A 21756-nucleotide genomic window follows, 5' to 3' on the forward strand; every position below is an offset into this window, starting at 1 on the left:
GACTGTTATTACCTCTCTTCAGGCAACAATTGAGGTCAACGTGAGGACAACTCGGAACTCGAGGAATGCAATCGAGCATTTCCATTTGAATGGCAAGGACCTGTTCAATGGACATTTCATGTGCTGAGCTAAATGCACTCAATATCCCCAATTGGCACTGAGGTAATAATGTATCTATTTGAAATATTGGCTTCCCCATGATTTTCTTATATTTTTGGATATCGCAGTCATCCAGCTTTCTAAGTTGCAGTGTTGTTCATTTATCTTTTTCTCTACAGGTTCTTAGACTGTAGGTTTGCAATTATGGCAAGATACAGCCATCAGATGATTGAGATGTGAAAATAACAGTGGTATACTTGCGATACAGCACACTAGGAACACACGCGAGCTCTCAGAGAAAAATTCACTTTCGAAGGTTTCACGCCAGAATTTAAATATGCTGTAATGATATACAGGCGATAAACCACGTAAGCATCGGGTATACCATTTGGTTTTTACTAGCTCCCTTCATATCATATATGCACTTGCTATCAATGGTTCGTATATGTGGTGAACCGGTCAAAATCTCATAAGCATACCCGTTGCTGGAGGTGGTTTATTGCATTATTTGGCGAACAACTTGGAAGCCACAGACTTCAAATTCATTCATAATTCGTTGTGTCACATGACATCATTATATTACTGAAGGACCGATTTGATCCCATCATCAAATCATCTTCAACTAATTACGGGGGTACATAGTCTTTAAAATGACTAATATCACACATGCAGTAATGAATCATTGTCTAGCAGCAAAATTATGATTTCATGATGTAAAAATAAACCCTGAATCAATCAAACAAAGTATATTTCAAAATTTAATTTCAAAATAACTTAGATGAATCTCTATTTACTGGATGATTATCTTTCGGGGGACATTGTCATTATCCAAAATTGGTGGAAAATGAGTGTACATTTCTCTGATAAAGGACTTCATCAGCCATCAAGGGACCTCTTTCTGACAAATGACATCATCAGTGGGCAGGATCAGCCCACTCCTTTCGGAACATCTAACATCACCTCATTCATTGACAATATCTTGTTTTGTGTGCACTCTTTTAATTGTCTATCATATGCATGTATACTGACTTGTACCTTGAAACATGACTACAAATTCCATACTGAAAGATTAACTTGACATGTATTTCATTTACATAATTGTTACCTTTATTAATGACTTGCTCTGATACATTTCATTGTAAATCATGCAAAGGGCAAAGTTTTTAAGGAAAATAGTGAAATACTTGCATTCCAAGATGCCCATGGTAGTAAGCTTGTTTCTGATGACAAAATCAAACTCCGATTATAGCACTCTCTTGTTCTTGAAATATTCTGGCATTTGGCAATGAAAACAACTCAATTTTCAACCAAGTATAGCAATTCAGCAGTTTTTTCAGTCAATTTGAAAAAAAATGACATCAAATGGAAGTTTAAACTCAGTTAAATCATTATGGATGCAGTATTTCATTCCCTCTGCATTGCTATGGAAACAGACAGAAAGTCTTTTAAATTAGCCTGATGTGGCTTCTGCTAGTGGTTGGTTTCAATGTCATATCAATAAATTGCTACAACGTGGACATTGTTATTTTATACAACATAAATCATGCTCTAGTTTAGATTGGAGAACAAAACGCTGGTATCAAGTTTTCCCACACTTGCTTTTTTAATGACGACATTACCAAAACAGCTACCTGCATAAAAAACAAAGTTTAATGAGAGAAGGCCCCAATATTGCAGTAAGGTAGAATCTGTCTATATGTAAATAGAAGCCAGAGGTGAAAGGATGTAATTTCTTTGCTCCATCTGCATACCAACTATGTCATCAACACGCAAACTCCACTATCTCCTGGTAACATCAGTTGTCAGAGTTGAACGCTCGTGTCCAGTGTGATGGTTTTCTGAATCCAGTAAGGTGTCTGAGTGCACATAGCGTGTCTGAAAAAATAGGGATTGGTTCACAAATGTGAAAATGAAGACTGAAATGGCATAAAAAATTGAAACAAGATGGCTGCTAGGAGGTCATATTGGATTGTATCACAATACAAATTCATAGACCTTGTATCAAGATGACCAAGAAATTAGATGAAGTTTTGAGAAATGAGCAATGCAAATGAACACACACATACAGAGAGACATCAATTTATATGAAAGCGAAGATTTTGTCTGCACAGACTACAAACCAATTCAATTTCCAAAAATTTCAAAAGACTTTCAAAGTGTTGAATGTTAGGGTACCTAGAGAATCTAAACCCTATTTCTTCTTACTCAATGTTGACTGACATGCAATATGCTACTGTGAATGGTAGTACAGTTGATACAATCCATGAGGAATAAATGCTAAGCACTTTCACCGGGGGAAGTGTGACACAGATGAAGGCAGAAATGGCACATGTCAGCAATTTGCATATGTTATCATTCATGTAGGAGAATCTATCAACTGAAGGCACTGATATTATCAAGACATTGGAAAATGAACGTTTTTGTGAATTAGATGTCACAAACATTTACTGCTGTAAATCATGTACAGTAGAGTGTTTCAGTTCCATGGTAGAGCAGTTTACCTTTGAGAGTATGTCTGCATGTCTCTGTTAACACAGATTGTTGAGTATCCAGCATTACAATTAACCAGTCAAGTACCTGTTTACAGAAAGAAAACAAGAAAATTAATAAGTTTAGAAAATTATTTGATTTGCTGAAAAAACATGTATGTTAATGAGCATTTGGTAAATTCTTATTACTTGGATTTACTACCATTTGATTCAGCACTATTTATTAATTCCTCCATAAGAAATTCAGACAGCGAAATTCATCTTCAATCATATTGGCATGCTAGAACATGTACATTTCAAAGTCTGATAAATTTCATCTATCAAACATTCTTTTAAACAAGAAATACAGAGAAAAGTTGTAGGGTTCTCACTTGAACATATGCCATTGACTAGTTTACAATTTCACTAGCAGATATGCTTTTTTAGGGGAAGGCAAAGTACGTCTCGACCTGATGTGAGATCATTGAACTTCAATTCACCACTCATCACTCACCTTATCTATGTGCTGATTCCACGGCTGTTTAGAGAGCAACACCTGTAGGCAATTTGGCAGCAGAGATCTCATGCCTGATATGGCAAAGCTCTCTACATTTTCTCCTTCAGAGAATATATCTTGAAAGTTAAGTGACCGATGTGGGCTCAGCATTGCTGCTGCATTAGACACTTCCTCGTGGGAGCCAGACACATTACTTTGAAATGATACCAATCCAAGGGATAAGTGGGCGTTTCTTGCACTCCATGTAACAACGGCAACAGCGAATATATCCAGCAGGAACTTTAAAGCCTACAGAAGTGTGATGATGAATTACAAAACTGGAAGTGAGAATTGTTTTTAACAGTTTCCCTGTTGACATGGTGCCTTGTGAAGGCATTTCATGACCTTAGATTGATAAATTAAGTACATAGCGTGTACCAAGTGAGAGATCTGATAATTTTCTAATGTATTTCTTGGCTTTGGTGTTAATAATTTACAAAGTACAACTCTGAAGACAGAGGAATAACAAAACACTTGATGAATATACATGTAGCAACAAAATTCTCAATTAAACTTGAGATTTAGTGGTGCCAGACAGGTACATGTATCAGTATTGGAAGCTGAAAAAATAGTTACACCTATGCGTTTGTTTTCAGACTTTTCTGCAGCCTATTACCAGAAGGTGTGGATTCATGAAGTTTTCACCATCTATGATTTTTTAAAATTGATGATTTGATTTTGGCCTTGGTAATTAATGCAGGGTATGGCAGCAATTTTTAATTTCAAATATCAGTAAATTGTGTATAATTTGACTTTCTGATCCAAACTTCACTGGTTACATCTGATGTTTATTCTTAATTACAAAAGAAAATGTCTTAACAGTTATTTGAGGAAAATTTGAACAAAATTTAGAAAACTTTTGTTTCGAAACACTTATTACCAGGTTAGTATTTGACCTCTTGGTAATAGAATTTATGGATGTAACACCAAACAATTTTGAAATGATATCTTTAATGGTTTATAAATAAAAGAAGATTTCATATTACCTGGCAACTGCACAATTAATAGTTGCAATATGGACTCAGTAAAATATTGCCACAACAATCTTTCAGAATTTTAGCAACTTTGATGCTGGCGCAATAAATCTTGGAACTCCGAAGTCCCTATATACATAGGGAAACCGCTGGCAATATCCCTATATCGCCAAGTGATTAGCCAACAGCGGTATCGCTAGTGGATTAGATCATCTTAGAGTTTGTTTTTCAAAAAACACTGTGAGGTGCCCATACTGTGTCTAATAGACAAAACACTGTAGTAGAGGCCGTTCATTTTGCGTGAACGATGGTACAATAAAGGATTGATGTTGAGTAAAGTTACATTGATAAATTTCAAAGACCAGGAAACCTACATCTGATTTTAATCAGATTTGCCCGAAACCAACTCGCCCGTTGTTTCATCGTCGTAAACCACGCGCCTCTTTAGGGCAACAAACTTAGCGCTACCCGTTAATTTTTTGGTAGGTCAGCGGAGCGGAAATCATGGTCTGGCTCGCGAGAATGCAGTTGTTTGGGATTATACGTTCGTACCACGTACTTTGTGTTGAAAATAGTGATTTCTTGTCTGCTGATCATGGCGATTTGATGTAGCTCTCAGAATTCGAAGTACGAAACGTCGACGTCACTGTCTGCGGGCCATGCCGCGGGAGATTAGAAAACACATTTTCAAACTTTTGGTCAAAGCAAGTTTACCTTCTAGATGGATACGTTCAGGTCAAAAACAAACTTTGCCATGGCGATTAAAAGCTGCAACATTTCAGCGTTCTTCGCAATTGATGATATGCTTGAAACACTTTTATTTAGACTGTCCTTATACATCGTATGTTTCTTGAGAATACTATGTGCCCACTTCAATCGGATACCCCTATTAATAATGATATCATCCGACGCACGCAAAGAAATGTACCTGATCTATGACTTCTTGTGTAATGTCAAGGCCGAAAGTCGGACAGGGTGTACCCACAGGCCCACGGAACGTTTCGTAGATCGTCGTCGGATGGGAAGTGACTGACACTGTGAGGCCGAAGGCCAAACCTCGGTACTGTATAAGAATAACAAGGTATGTCATGAAAAATCGACCGGTGGCCCGAAACAAACGAAATAAAGCATCTACCTCAAAAAAAATTACATCGACCGGTCGGAAATACCTTCAAACTTTCAAATCTTTACTCTGGTTACAGCATTTCTTTCAAATCTGCCAGTTATGGGCGATAATTAACTGTCCGGCGAGTACTCGCACTTGCATTGCCACTTCGCCATTTTGAATAGCTTTTTTACTCCCGAAAGCCTTTGCGAGTGGACGAGTGACCCCGTGACCCCACAACCGCTAAATTCAACCATTAACCGTTAGGTAAATTTTATACTGTCAGTGAATACAACTTCAGCTATCTGGCAACAAAGCAATCAACGCAAACCATGGGAAAGTTTATGCTTGTGAATCCCGCCATCTGACATTTGTAAACAAACTTTTCACGGGTATTCTTATACAGTACCGAGGTTCGGCCTTCGGCCTCACAGTGTCAGTCACTTCCCATCCGACGACGATCAGCGAAACGTTCCGCAGGCCTGTGGGTGTACATACCGGCATACGTACATCGCCTTTGCCTGTGAGGAGAGGTTTTCAGAAATAAAGCCGCGATAAAGATCTGGCTTTATCTACGGTTTACTTTATTCTTCAAAATCACGAAAGCCGTCAATGACAACTGTAGAGGTTATGGCCGACAGTTGAAGGATGCTTGAAACATAGATTCCCCGCCACGCCGTGCGCCAGCAGCAACGAGTCGGACTATCCACGCTCGCGCTTTATTTCAACTTGATAATCAGCTGATACACTGAAATTGTCCGAAAACCGAAACCTTGTCAGTATTAGTTCTCACAGAATTTCGCTACGACATGTCGGATAAAAGAACGTTGAAGCCTGGAAGTTTTACCTACAACTTACATCGGTGCACGGCCGATAACGTACCGGTACCATTGGTTATTTACACAACTATCTATTCGTCACTTAGAATACCGGTACGCATCTACTTTAAACCGGTCGAAAAACCGGTTTCTTCGAAACAAATTTAGAAATTTAGCGACTTTGAATTTCACTCAAGCAAACACTGTCAGCTAGACGGGAAATTGTCGAAGTACATGCTCGAGGTAAGATGACATTTCATCGCGCGATGGGTGTAAAACGTGAGAAAGGTTCATGTACAATATATAAGAAAGAGACGCTGATTGTAAACCTCGACGTAAGCTGATCACTCTATATAAAGGAAAGTTAAAAATACACATATAACCTCAATGCCGGGTGTAATTTACAATTTTTGTGAGATAGTGGAAATGACGGCATTTATGATGACACGCCTGCACAACGAAACGAAGCAAAACGATAGCGAGCTCCATGACAGCACCTACCGTTTTCTCACCTGCACTTTTTCTTCATTTTGAGGGAAAGTCTGTCAAATACGGTTGCTTCAACAGGTTCCCTGCTCATCGAAATTTACCAACGTAACTTTACTCAAACGTCAATCCTTTCTTGTACCATCGTTCACGCAAAATGAACGGCCTCTGCTATGGTGTTTTGTCTATGAGACACAGCATGGGCACCCCGCAGTGTTTTCGATAAACAAACTGTAAGATGATCTAATGCACTAGCGATACCGCTTTGGCTAATCACTTGGCAATATAGGGATATTGCCAGCGGTTTCCCTATGTATATAGGGACTTCGGTGTTCCAAGTTTTATTGCGCCAGCAATGATGATCTACAATACTTAAATTGTGTGTAATAGTTATGATATCTGTTGTAGTTTTGGTCTTACCTTGCAACTTTCAAATCATGAGCATATTGTTAAAATTCATATCATATTCTTTGCAAAATTATTAGATCTGGTGTTTTTAAATCAGACCTGGCAATGGACACAATGCATGTACAGACAAACATAAGTGCATGCAGCTAGATCAAATTTGCAGCTTTTTGTGATCTCAATGCATTTGTGGTTACGCAAAGTTCTTCTGTAATTTTTTTAGCATTCAAGAATATACATTGAAATAATTTATCTATTATAACTCTCATTAAATGAATTCTATCAAATGTTGTCAAGTAACAGTGTTTTTAAAGATATTTTCTATTTTGCTAATCATAATTCAGTAACATAATATTTCTTGATAGCAATAAAAACTCACTGTTGGTAAATCTTCTTGAGATACAGTTTCTTTCTTGTAAGCAATATTTTTAATATGTCCCAGTAACTCTAGCAACCAATCCATCCTCTGAATAGTGCCTGTGAGCTCTGTTTGAACAGTTGTGCACTGGTGAAAAGAACTGGCAAACCACCACACCACAGTCTGATGGGTACTGCTCCGGCTTGTAGCCATGGCAACATCTATACAAGGGTTGAGCCATGCTATTGGTTGCTTGCCTTGAGAAAACAGGTAGCACCTGATGTATGTCGCTTTCAAGAGATTTCCCTGGGAATTAAATAAAAAACAATTAGGATAAAGTGACCTTCAGTTTCTGTGTCACATTGCGCATCCTGAAAGAAAAAATAGCATGCATTTGTAAGTGTAAGTGTCTGAAAATACATGTACCATTCTAGGGGTGGTCAATTGGACATACACTTTGTCTCTGAAGTGAAGTCATCCTTTTGCCACAAGAGAAAAACAGCAATAGTGCAAGTCAGTCACATTTGATTAAATCACAAAACAAATGATGCTCTATGAACAGTAATCTGAAGAGAAGTCTGATTTCAGCATGTCTCAATAAATTGGCTTTGCACATCTGAAAAGTTGTATGAAATGGCTACAAGATGATGGCAGCCCTTTTATCCTCAAAAAGATGTTAACAATTATTAATGAATCATATCATAAAACTATTTTGGTGCAAAGTTTCCAGCAAATTTGTTACACCACAAGTATGTGTGACTAAATTGCTTCAAGCTTAAAGAAAATTTATGAGGTTTCAGGAACACTGAGGCCAAGTATTTCTTAACAATTCAGCACAAAAATTGTAATTTTCGATTAGGCTTTGTTTCAAATACAATCCTGTCAGCCAAGACATGTACCATTCAAAACTTCATAAGATAAAAGAGAAGTTACATCCATGGAGGGAAAGGGCTGATGTTTTTTTTGCTTCCTTATAAATGTTAAATGGTACTTTTTACATCACCACTCACCTTAAACTGATCGTGTGTTATACATGTCAAAAAAAGTCATGGTAGTTAAAGTAAATGTGAGATTTGCAGTTTCTGGAGCACACATCAGCTCAGAACGTATTTCTGGTATCTACAAGAAATTATGATTTTTAACTATTCTGGCTTTAAGGTAGAATGTGCCTCAGGGACAGATATTTGGACTTTCCATTTTATTTTCAAAATTTTGCTGGTATTCCACTTGTGTGAGCTCATTTTGAAGCTATGCAGTGGACTAACTGAAGTTTTCACGGTCTTATTTTTGTGAAAATCAAGAATTCAATTTTCACCATAAAGACTTAAAGCTCCATAAGCTGTATCTTTTGGCTATTTTTTCAGAACTTTTGTTTTGTGGTTTCCCTACACTGTCTGCATTGAATCCCTAAACTGTAATTTAATGCCAAGTATTTAGCATATCAACACAACCTATATGAGTATAATCTACATTGTTATTGTTGAAAATTCTCTTCAAGTCTGGACTAGAATTCATTTGTAAAACAATAAACAATGATCGTTACACACATACAAGCTGTGTTGATAAAAAGAATACTCAAAATTTCAGCTTAACAAACGGATTAGGGTCAGACACGGTAGTTGATATACAGAAGCAGAATACTGAAAAACTTGCCACAAGTTCTGAGTTACAGCTTATGTCCCTTTAACAACATAAGGAGAGCAGCCATTTTGAATTTCATACATTGGTATTTTTTCCGTATAATACATTTCCCTGGAATCAAAATTTTCATGCAGGTGACCTGAATTTGTTCTTCATTTTGAGAGAGAATGGTACTCCGTTTTCCTTGAGGAAAGTTTGTTCAAAAGATTGTGTCTTCCAGTTTCAAGTCAATCACTGTCATAAGTGAAGCAGATGATATATTTCATAAACCATTGCTCTGATGGACATACATGTAAATGTCAGGGACTTCCCCGAGGATAAAAAAATTATGACCATATAATCCTGTAAAAGTGCCTTTCTCCCTTTGATTTGCATGACATTCTGAAATCACTCTGCTGACAAAGAAAGACTTTTTTGCCATGCTCAATAAGCATGTGAATGACCATACAGTTGACGGCCATAGCAATTCTATTTATACATCACGTACAAGTGAACTCTAGCATGTAAGTTTCTGCACCATTGGGATACAATGTATCATGAAAGATATATCGATTTATACAGTAGTAATGAATAAGGTAGGCCATTAGTAACATAGGAACCACTAAAACAGAAAATTGAGTGCCAATTTTTTATCACCGAATTTCCTGATTATCTTCCTACATGTAGCTTATTTTTCAATGGCAGAAAGGTACAATGTACTTGTCCTATGGAAGGATTATATTACAGTTCAGTCCACATTGTCAACTTTTCTATATATACTTCTTTGATATCTCATCCCATCAGAGATGTACTTTCATAGACTTTCACCAGCTGCTCATGTCATTTTGGCTCTGCTCAGTAGCACCATGTGATATTTGAATTCAGAGTATGCACCTAGCATCTTGAGCCTTGCAGACCTTGGCCATAACAAGAATCTAAAACATACAGCACTATATCAAAATAAATACTACACGACTGCTTATCGCACAACCACAGTAGGCATGAAGGGATTGCCAACAGTCACTGTGAGTGAACAAGTTGATCTCCATATCAGCCTGACGACATGTACAATTTTTCATTCTATTCTTTTCACGGCAACATTGCTTAAATCGATATAAATTCCTCAAGTAAACTATGCCCCGATCGATTTCATGTCAATTGATTTGATTTACATTTTCAAAGAAGGCATACTTCAAGCTATGGAAAAGCTGCAAGTGCTTGTCAAAGGTGACTCTATTTCTGAAGTCTGTATTGAATAGGAAATAATTTTGCTCTGAGCAGGGATGCAGTTGGTGTAGCAACATGCATTATCTCATTTTTATTTTGAACATTTCCTTCAAACTTCTGTGGAGCATACAGTAACCCCCTTTTCATGGTGGTCTGACGGAATCAATGGAACTTTCCTAATCTGTAATTAACATTGACCCCACCTGTACAAAAAGACTGATACAGACGCTTGTAATTCACAAACAATATTATATAAATGGGTTCTAAAATTGACAACATTACACTGAATGAAAAAGTTGTAACTGATGCTATACTCATTTGTCTGGGTTTTGCATGTACCATGCCAGAATGAGTCTTTCTATATGCTTTATGCTTAGGGATGATGCTGAAAATGATACAAAGTGTTGTCACTTGAGGGACCCTTGCTGTCAGTGTCTGCAAAGATGAAAACATAATTCCAGCAGTCTGATGGAATACCGTATGGTGTGGCAGCTTACGCGAAATATGTGAACTACTCGTTAGCTGGACAACAATGTAATAAAATCTACTTTTATTGCTTATGCATTGGCTGATTGTTCAAAAGGGATTTGATTATTTTGTTTTCGGTATGACTGTATAATCTCGGACAAGATGAATCAGTTTGGCTGAGAAATATAAAACATACGTGTACAATTATTTATGATATTATACACTGTATTTGCTTCACTTTGTCTCACACTGATCCCATTTACACACAAATCAAAATCCTAATAGTAGATGCTCAGTATTTGATACACACGTAATTCATGTTCTCATTTTGATACTATTGGTGCTATTTTCATGAAATGAACAAAGGAGAATGAAACTGACCCTATGAGCATCAATCCACACATACTGGTAATTCCAAGGGTATTTTTCAAACAAAAAATCTTTACAAAACACATGAAGTAAATCCTTGAAACAGCTCCACTTTGTAAAGGAATTGTACTGTACCTCACTTGGCATCACAAATGCAACTCCACTAAACAAAACAGGGTTTAAATGTATATCCAGACTACACTTGCTGTAGTAGACAAATCTATACCATGCACAGCCAGTTCTATAATTTATGATGCTTTGTAAATGCTAGTTGATCTGCCACACAGTCAAATTGTCTACAAAGAGTGTGAAAATGTATTTTTATTGGTTTCCCTTGGCACCCAAAAATCATGGTCAGGAGTCATGTTTAATAAAACAATTTAGCAATTTTAGTAAAGGCTGATGTTTCCAACCTAGTCAACATCTACGTTTGTGTTTGGTACTGTACAAATCAGAAATTTATAATCGATCACAGTTTTACTCTCTTCTTAAAACTGTATCTTTTTGATAAATGATTTTCATTGTCTGTTCAATCAAAAATGTAAATTTTCACCTTCTGAGACAAAGGATTAGCCTTGCAGACACAACACATCATACACAATATTGTATTGAGAAATGAATATTCTACTCTGGATGAGATTTCAAATATCAACTATAACATCGGGCATGCAAATGACTGTGTTGGTCATCAGCATAACCTTGAGGGTAGAGCAAGAAATATTTTATAATTTGGACACAAAAATATATAAAACACAACAAAACTGATGACTTAAGGAGTCTTAATGATGGTGAAGTTCATAGATAACAAAATTCTAAGTCCCTTCAACAGTGGATCTAGTCTCCTTAACTCAATAATTTATCACAATTTGGATCACTGATCTTTATCACATCTTATTTGAATCGCCCAGTATTTTTAGCTCAACACAAAAACATGTTTGTTTCAAATGCCAAGAAATCAACAAGTTATCCAGCATTTACATCCATGTTATTCATCAGCTGATCGGGCCCTGAAAGTTAATTTCCATCATGTCTGCCTGCAAATGAGACACAAATGTCCGTTCATTCATCCATCATTTCTTCCATTGTAAAATCATGATTATGATATTTTTAATGGTCGATTGACCAAGTGGTTATTGAGTTGATGAAGTAAGTAATTATCTTTCTGCCAGGTTCCAATGAAATAATTGGAAAAATTCTGAGAAATGGTCATTAACTTTTAACAAGAGCACACGCACTGATGCACAAACACACACAGACTTGGGCTCAATCAAACTCTTTTTTGCGCACTGAAAGTTCTCAGTGACGACAATCAAGGACGTGAAGTTTTCTGGTGAGTTAATAAGGGGTTTGCAGTGTAGCCTTTGATACAGAGTTCTGAATAAATCGAGAAATGCTTCAATCCATCAGTATGATCGTGACACTACCTCTTCTGAGTTAAAAGGGATTTTTTTGCATATTTCATTTTGATTTCATGCTTCACATGCTGAGAAGAAATGCAAAATAAAACCACAAATTGACTTGTTCCATTATGCACACTCAAACTGTAGATCGGCTTGTTCAATTAAGTCCTTCAGTGTATACAAGCAGCTGTAAGATGCAGCACATGTGTATTCCACCAGCATTACAATCACCACTGACTTGACAAGGCCATTTGATAACCGATGCTGACATACTCAAAGAACATTTTATGTACCGGGTACCGATGTATGATGGATAGCGTGAAATGAACAAACCGACATGTTCATTGAACCAAAGGGCGAAGGGTTCAAGATCACTGGCAATGCTAGCATTTCCAACCCTACGCCAACAGAATGCAAAGTGCTGTTTAATCCCTAGTGTACAATCAAAGCAGTAAGGAGAATGAATTTCCCCAAGCATGATCATGAACTGAATCAGAAAGAGAGATTAAATGCTGAGAGTATCATGCATGGGATATTTCCGGCATTACACATATTAAGCAGGAAATTTCATTTCTCAGTCCGGAACGCACACCTCGGCAAATGAAAATGTCACAGTTTTTACGGGGCAGGATATTACTGCACTGAAGAGTTAAAAGTATAGCAGAGATCCTGAGCAACTTGAGGAAAATAGTGGTGATGCTGCAAATAATGCATGATATTTGGATGAAAACAGAACCATATAATTCCTTGCCATTATGACAGTATAAATTTACATATCTCCCTGGCAAACTTTGTAAATATCAAATGAACAGGCTGATCTGTCCTTGGGCATACAATGAAATATCTATCATGTCCTCAGTTCAAAACAATTTTATTGAAATTCTTTTAAATAGTGTACTAATTGTAATCATGTCTTTTCATCAAGTAAGCTAGCTTATAGAAACATTTCAATGCCATTTTCAAACCTTCAAAGTACAGATTAAAAAAACATAACTCCCACATTTCCTTTTGAAATATTAAAGAGGACAAAGACATTTCTGATACACACAAAAATAGCATGATTACGTCTTCATTGCCATAAATTCATACAATATGATAAAACCACATGCACCAAATGCACATATACATGTACCTTGTTTATACTGTGACAATTTTTTCCTGTACCAACATCACCAAAGTAAATAGTCGACCCAAACTACCACTACCAACTTCAAGTAACAGCAGATTTTGCTAACATTTACTGTATGGTTTAGTGAACAACTCTTGTGAAAAAATATTTACATTTTTGTGATATTCACTGTAACTAACAGATTTACCTGCAATCACAAAAGAGATGAAACGTTACTATATTCTGAATGCAATTATAGTTTAAGAATTCAGCTGCATTACATGTATAACAAGTACATGTATTTGTGGTGTAGAATGTAGAACTTGTGGAGGTAATAAGTAGTGTAAGATAAAACTCAAGTCAATTACTAGCCCAAAGGAATTACACTTCAATATTCAGAGTTTTGGCACACAATAAATAGGCTACAGCAGAACATGGTAAAAACAAAGTTAAAGTTGTGGGTGCACACTGACAAAAAAAGACATGTTTTGACAAGCTGATTGTCACTATTATGTACTACAGTAAAATTAAACATTATATCCTAAAGGCAATGCAATACGCCATGAATTTGAATAAGTCTTTGCAGTTGCTGAAGCTCCAATCAGTACATCAACCAGTATTTAGAACATCACAGAAACATTTTTGATGACCTAGCTTAGACAGCCATTGCAATACAGAATGTCTTCAAGTGGAGATTGCTTTAATGGGTAAAACGGAAAAATCAAGTCATTGTAATGACACAGTCCCAACCTGTAGTTTTGCTGATTTGATGTAACTGGATTGAAGTTAAAACAATGCACAAAATTATGTTTGAATGGTAAGTATACTTAGTCATATGCAGCTATATGTCATATATAGCACCTTGTCTTTATGCCAAGTTCAAAGGAAATTGGTCTTGGGATGTCTGAGTCATGGCTCAAGCCTGATGACAATTGAAACCAGATATGAACTGAAATTGCTCACGTGTTTTATCAAGTAAATCCCAGTATATACATGTATCCCTAATTAGGAAAGTTCATTAAATATGCAAACTAGGAATTGGCTGAAGTAAAAATGCTTAATGACTGTCAAGAATGTTGTATCATAGTATCTTCCATATACATGCCAAGTTTCGTCAATTTTGATCTTGTCAATTCAGATATATGTCCCTAATAAGAAAAGTTCATTAAATACGCAAATTAGCAATCATCTTTCATGTCACCCCTTAATGTCTTTCACAGCTGATATATATTGGTGTGATAATCATTAGTGGCAAATCTCATCAAATTGTGTGCAATCGTTCTCAATGTATGTCCGTTTTTTCTAAAATCATTAATTATGCAAATAAGCAAAATGTATGCAAGCCACACCCACCAAAAACTAATCAGTTCTTGCCATTTGCAAACTGAATCTATGTGCCATATTTGATTCTGATCTGATGAGTCGTTTTTGAGATATCCGGCCCACAGACACACAGACAGACAGACAGACAGACAGACATCGCTGCGACAAAAGCTCACGTGTGTGAACACATGAGCTAACAAAATGGCCACAAGGTTGCAAAATCACATAATTTAAAAGAGCAATTGACGTCCATCTGTATTTCATAGTACTACATCCTTGGGCCAAGTTTTATTAAAATCAGTCCTGGAATTTCTGAGTAATGGTTATGGATATCCATATCGCAAACATCGCGCCAAATTAAATGACACTTGGCTCACAGTTGATTCGATGTGGTAGGCTAGAGTGAGTATGTTTAACTTAGTTTACCCCTGGAAACATGCATACCAAGTTTCAAAGCAATTAGCCGAGCGATTTTAGAGAAATTGATTTTTTGACCAAAAATGCGAAAATTGCAGCCCCAATGAAAATTTCACCACAATTTGAAGACTTTCGACTAAAGTTGCCTTCAGGTACATACATACTAAGTTTCAAAGCAATCAGAATAGTTAATCAAGAGAAAATGATTTTTTGACCAAAATTGGGAAAGCTTGCCACAAAAATACGAATATGAAAATTTCACTACAATTTTAACAAATCTGACAGAAGACAACCTTAGGATCAAGAGTACAGTAGTGAGTTTCAAAGCAATCCAATGAGAACTTTGGGAAAAATGATTTTTTGACCAAAAATGGGAAAATTGCCTCAAAAATACAAATATGAAAATTTAACCACAATTTGAACAAATCTGACAGAGGCCAACCCTAGGATCATGCATACCAAGTTTTAAGGCAATACGACAAGTGCTTTCAGAGAAGCATTTTTTCACCAAACTTGAGAGAAATTGTCCCAAAAACACAACTATCAAAATTTCACCACAATTTCAACAAATCCAACAAAGTCACTATAAAGAAACTGCACACCAAGTTTTGACCAAATCTGGCCTTAGGTTACAGAGTGTTCGGATTTTGCTGGACTTTCCCCTTTTTTTACCTCATTTGCATATTTTTGACATTGACATACATGTATTCATTTGAACAAAGTCACATCTCCAACCCTGGGTATACCTATACACAAACAATAAGATGGTACTGTACCGGTAGGTGCTGCAGTTTTGGATTTTTTAATGTGGACGGACATACATCCGTACATACCAACATACATACATGTACATACATACGATACAGATGCTGCCAACCTACCATATAAGCTCTCTTTGGTATATATACACATACCAAATGTGAGCTAAAAATGACTGCCAGAAGATGGCCATATCAGATACTATCAAGAAACAAACCAACATACTTCTGAAAGTCTGTAGGCACGAAAATGCAGAACAAGAATCAAGACCTGGAACATCAACATGACACTGTCATCCTGTATTAAAAGTGATGTGCTGGCCAACAACCTGTGATCATGAGTCAGCTTCAGTTACTTCACATTCCCCAAAGGTACATGTACAAGTGTAACAAACGACTGAGATCTGTCATGCGAATTTTTTGTTTTTCTTCTTTTTTAGAAATGAAAAATGGCCAACCCTCTTTTTGAGGGAATTCAAACATTGCTGCCATAAGGTAAAATTGCTGCCACTGAAAGAAACAAACCTGAGGAACATTTCAGAACATATATTTGAAGACATCACCTGATCCATAACATGAACTCACAATGTTGACGTTAGGTTTCTGATAGTTCCATTTTCACAATAGGTCAAACCCGGAATTCGAATCGACCACGGTACACAACAAAGCCATGTGCGCAAACGCGCATAGACGTACGTGTATTTCCATACGCGTTAGTACGCATATGGGTTTGTTTGTACCGGCATCACGTGATTATTTGGGCGTACTGAGTGTGTAGAACGCATCGCGTCCTTTTTATTCCGGTGTAGCACCATTCAATGTACATTAATGCAGATAATGCATCCTGGGATTGAAACCAAATCAAAACTTTAAAAGAAAGTCATGACGGGGATGTTTTAACATGACCCACACAATGACGGGAAACAAAAAAATTTTTGTATGCCAACTATGAAATGTCTAAGTTGAAGACAGGTTGGCACCACTAGTTCACATTACCACTAGATAAGCCCATTTTACAGTAAAGTGCAAATTTTGACTTGAACCAGCCACTTCTGCTCCATCAGTCATTAAGAGTATTATCAGCAGTGTTGAAAGAAAACATAGATTGACAAAATCAAGCTCCATAAACCAAGCGCTGGCTTTCTGCAAACAAGATAATGCTTGCAAATGAGAACTTTGCGATATCAATTGTCACTGGTGTTATCAGAGTTGTTAATTGTAGAATGATGTATGGCATATATTGCTGATGTCCTGTTGATTGTAACTTACATGTAGGCATAGCGATCGCCATAAATGTGAAATGTCAAGAAGTACACTGATAAAGCTGTGTAAATGCTTCGAAAAAAATCTTGGCACCAGTAAGTGCCCTCACACTGTTTGATGCAGATACCACAGTCATGGTAGACCCTCAACTTCTGATAAGAAGTTGACTTTTAACCCTATCATTACAAATATATATAGGTCTGAACTTTCAACATTTTACAGAAATTCACATCGTCATTCTAAAGAGCCAACAAACACAAGTCTCCAAATACCAGTATTGCTAAACAATTTTAACTATGACATGTATTTCTTATATGATTACGTAGCAGCTGGGTAAACGTTAAAAAACAAATGTCAAATTTTATATTGAAGCCCATATTTCAAGAAATTACACTCTAAATCACTACCAATTGCTATAAACCACTGTTGCAATTATTTGCCATGGCGACTACACATACACAAAAAAGAAATGAAGATTACCGACACATTATGTACAATTATAAAATGCCAAAGACTGCATGTTCATGTACAAAGCTAGTACATTACCAAGTTTCTGGTTATACATTATCACCATCCCTGTCTGTTTCATGGCAACTACTACCAGAGAGTGATGCAATCACCTTGGCAACTGTTGCCGCAGAAGCACAGTTGGGAAACACAATACATCATAATCTACACGCAAATTACATCTGGACAATATGATTTAATAGTCATAAATTTCAGAAACCATTTCCCTTATTATCGTTACACGCTATTACCAGCAGATATATGCACAACACTTTTTTTCACACCCACATAATATTACAAAAAAACATGCATACTGAACGCTTTTTCTTCTTTCCTTCGTTTCTTTTACATACAATTAAATAATGTCAATATTTTTTGTTCACATATGATAATAGCCTACCTTGGAAATCACAATAAAATGTTTGACCAAAATAAAGAGAAAAGTCCTTGTCAATGATATGCAGACATTTGCTTTTTAGTTTGTGTATAATGTATGTATTGGTTGCAACAAGCACAATTTCTTGTAGCATAAATTCTCAACATTTGTCCCATCCATCAAAAGTGAATGAAAGCAAGTAATAAAGCAATACCTTGCTAAGTGTTATGGCAACTAATGATCATTGCATTGAATAGGTTTATTTTTGGTTTTATGCGTGTCACGTGTTTTGATTTTGGGCATGAAAGTGTAAATGTTTAGGATATACATGAATGCATGAAGTGAGGCATTTGTCCAGTGCAAGATAACAGCAAAGTCGTGTCCAATCTCAGCATGAATGATGTCACCCATAGACTATGCTGACTTCTGATTTGTGTTGGGAATAAAATTATATGTACGTTGCATATTACCACAAAGGTAACAAGAGTTGAGCTATAGTCAGGAGATAGAGTAGATGTAGTTGTGTTGCAAGCATATTGCAGATACATGTACATACCGGTACAGGGTTGAATGAATATCACTAAAAAACATTATCTTTTACATACTGCATATCAAGTGAAAGCTACCTCATTGTGGCAAACTTTTGACATTCATTGGTTTCTGGAATTAAGTTCAATTTTAAATATGGAATTTCTAAGCACACAAATATCAGCCAACAATTTGAAAAAATTCCTTACTGTATCAAATATGTAAAGCTATCAAAATATGCCAAATGCAACAGTTGGACTATTGTAGTTGTTTTAATCCACTGTCAAAGTTTGATGTCAGCTTTGGAGATTCATTCTTGTCAAACATGATCCCAACCACAATCCGGTACTGTCAAGGTTTGATGTCAGCTTTTCAGATTCATTCTTGTCGAATTGATCCCAATCACATTAATCCACCATCAAGGTTTGTGTACGGTACATTCTTGTAGCATTGATCCAAATCAAAATGAAAACGGTACATGTATACTGTATACACATAACAATGCATTGATGTCACATAGCACATTTATATAAGCAGATCTCGAGTTACTTTAAATTCAAATCGCTGAAAATTGTATCAGCAGAGAGGGTTGTTGAAGGGCGTGTTTTTGATGCTTTTTACACATAATACAAGTTTGCGAAGGTCACATTCATGATGTCATTTTATCATATTTTATGATATGAATGCCTTATTAGTGGTATCAATGCCCTAAATCAGTAATTCACCTGTGCTCTTTCCACAATGTACAAGTCACACTGTTGGTGTGAATTTCTAGTTGATGTCAAATTTAGAATAGTAACATATGTTTCATGAAATAGCAAAACACGCTATGATAGGTGTTTCCACTGACGCAAGTCGCACTGTTTTCGTCAAATTGACACAAGTAACAAACAGAGCCAAATTCCTGTGTGGAAAATATCTACTCCCACTTGTCACATTATGTGATGATGGATACAATATATAATAGGTCACTCACGAGATAGTTCAATCATATTCGCAATAAATCCCTCTGCAGGGCTTTGTTGGTTTTGTTCTGATGATGCTCTGTGCTTGTCTCACGATATTTCTGGAGATCACTTTCCTTCAATGACTATTGTTCGGTCTTTTGTCTTAGTTAAAACCTGTAATGTTTCCAGTAGTTCAGATTACCTTTGTGGCGACAAAATCTCAGGCCCCACCACTTCATTCATAATCTTTGGGAACAATCCTCATGTTTACTGATCTACTTCAATTTGCTAAGGAATTAATTCACTCAGAGAGGTATGCCACCAACATTTACTTCTATCAATGATGAAATAAAGTATAATGCCCTAGGAGTCTAAACATTTGTAAATGTCTCGGTTGATCTTTGGGAATATCAGTACACTTATTTGGACTAAGTTTCGCCCCACAGATCATCTGGAAATGTGGAGACATTATTGCTTTAAGTCACTTGATGACAGCTGAATTGAAATCACTCTATTAATAATTTGTACCATTGGATTGTTTCATTTGTGGAAGGATTTTTATTTGTATTTATCTTCTAGATGTGAATGCTGTTGCAATTATGGTTGTCTTTTTTCAAATAAAAATAAAATGTTGAAAACATGTTTCCAATTCCATGCTGCCCATGAGTTAAATGTGCATTATAAGACTTTCAATTTTCTGTCCACTGCATTGAAGCTTACCTGCACTTCCATGATCAGGATGTGTTTATCTCATTCCATTAAAGCAGTGTTTCTGTTTCTGTCTGGCAAATCTATCACATTATTTCATGCCTCATATATCAAATGTAGTGTGCCCCACAGGATTCAATATAATGGTAACTTGTTGATGACTACTAGCAAGCCGCATTGTCATCATTTGACTGAAAGTAACGTGGAACTGTTTTACACTTGACAACTTAGAGGTTTAAAATGATCAAATTACATGTTTGACACCAAAAAATCCAGTTTTTAGAAAATTTGTATGTTAGATATCGATTGAGCTAAATAACTGTGATTTACCATTCGATAATGAAAATTGTTCTATTTTTAATGGATTTTGTCTAACATGCAAATAAAGCATATGATTGCCATTTGCAGGTTAACCTAAAAATTTGGTGTGAAAATTTGTTAGAGAGGCATGTAATGAAAATATTATAACCTAAACCAGAAACTAAATGTACTTGTATGTACCATCAAGACAGAAGACATTTGTCCTTCACACATCGGCAAATGGTCATCTGCCCTCAGGCTTATGATCCCTTGTTTGGGCTATAGTATGCGTTATTCTACAATCTAGGAAGTGTTTCTGGCTAGATTGGTTGTTTTCTGGCCATGTAGGATGCCTACCAAGAAATCTGCAAAGGCTGTCTTGAAATTATTGAACAGTTAATCAGTTTGCTTAACCTGCCCCTTTACGCAATCTAAAGCCGTTACCATAGTAATCAAGCGCCTTTCTAGCAACCTGGGAAGTCGGTCTGTCAATTAAGGCCATCTTCAAGATTGCAATCTTCAAGGTCTGGTGACTGAACCAATCTCCGTTGTGTAGTACCATATATATAACAGATTTTTCTCTTGTACTGAGCCAGTCTCTCTTGACTAACCTTATTTAATTATGATATTCCACAAATTTTTCATTCCACATTGTAATTCAGATTTCTGTCTGTTATATGAGATGGTTTTCTCAAAACTTTGGCTGCCTTTCAGGCAGAGAAGGAAATGGTATTAGCGATGTACATGTATGCATATCCCTGTGTTGAATATGGGGTAGTGCTCTAAGGTGTAAGGGTGCCTTACGGTAATTCCAGTGATCTTGGATATTTGTTGGATGGCGATCTCTTCGCCATTGTCAGACCTCTTCATGACTAAATTGTACTGTTGTATGGTGACGAAGAAAAAATATAGGGAGTTTTGATACAAAATGTAATTAAGAGTGGAAATATTTGTTCAAAATACATTGTATCCCATATGCGAGATTTGAAAAGTTGCAATATGCATCCCTTTATGTAAGTACCCCTGGGAGATGAAACCGTTAGTTTCCATGGAAACTATAAAAAGAGCTCCTCCTGTCTTTTGATAAATACATGTCCTGAATTTCTAAGAGGCAAAATATCGGAAAAAATTGAAAAGTGTATCAGTATTTTGCGATTATTAGAAGTGA

The 21756-nt window shown here is 36.4% G+C and overlaps 1 protein-coding gene across 1 annotated transcript in view; it reads right to left on the reverse strand.

The window, feature by feature from the left end:
- Nucleotides 1–1168: 1168 nt before the first annotated feature.
- Nucleotides 1169–21756, reverse strand: part of LOC139121876 (focadhesin-like) — a 39873-nt gene continuing 19285 nt past the window's right edge. Inside the window, exons 11-14 of the mRNA XM_070687138.1 lie at nucleotides 7291–7575; nucleotides 3082–3372; nucleotides 2601–2676; nucleotides 1169–1974 (exon numbers count right to left, since the gene is read on the reverse strand). Of these exons, the coding sequence (XP_070543239.1) occupies nucleotides 1895–1974; nucleotides 2601–2676; nucleotides 3082–3372; nucleotides 7291–7575 (732 nt within the window). The 3' untranslated portion in view covers nucleotides 1169–1894. The remainder of the gene's footprint in view (nucleotides 1975–2600; nucleotides 2677–3081; nucleotides 3373–7290; nucleotides 7576–21756) is intronic.

Source organism: Ptychodera flava, chromosome 21, assembly GCF_041260155.1.
Source record: "Ptychodera flava strain L36383 chromosome 21, AS_Pfla_20210202, whole genome shotgun sequence".
NCBI lineage: Eukaryota > Metazoa > Hemichordata > Enteropneusta > Ptychoderidae > Ptychodera > Ptychodera flava.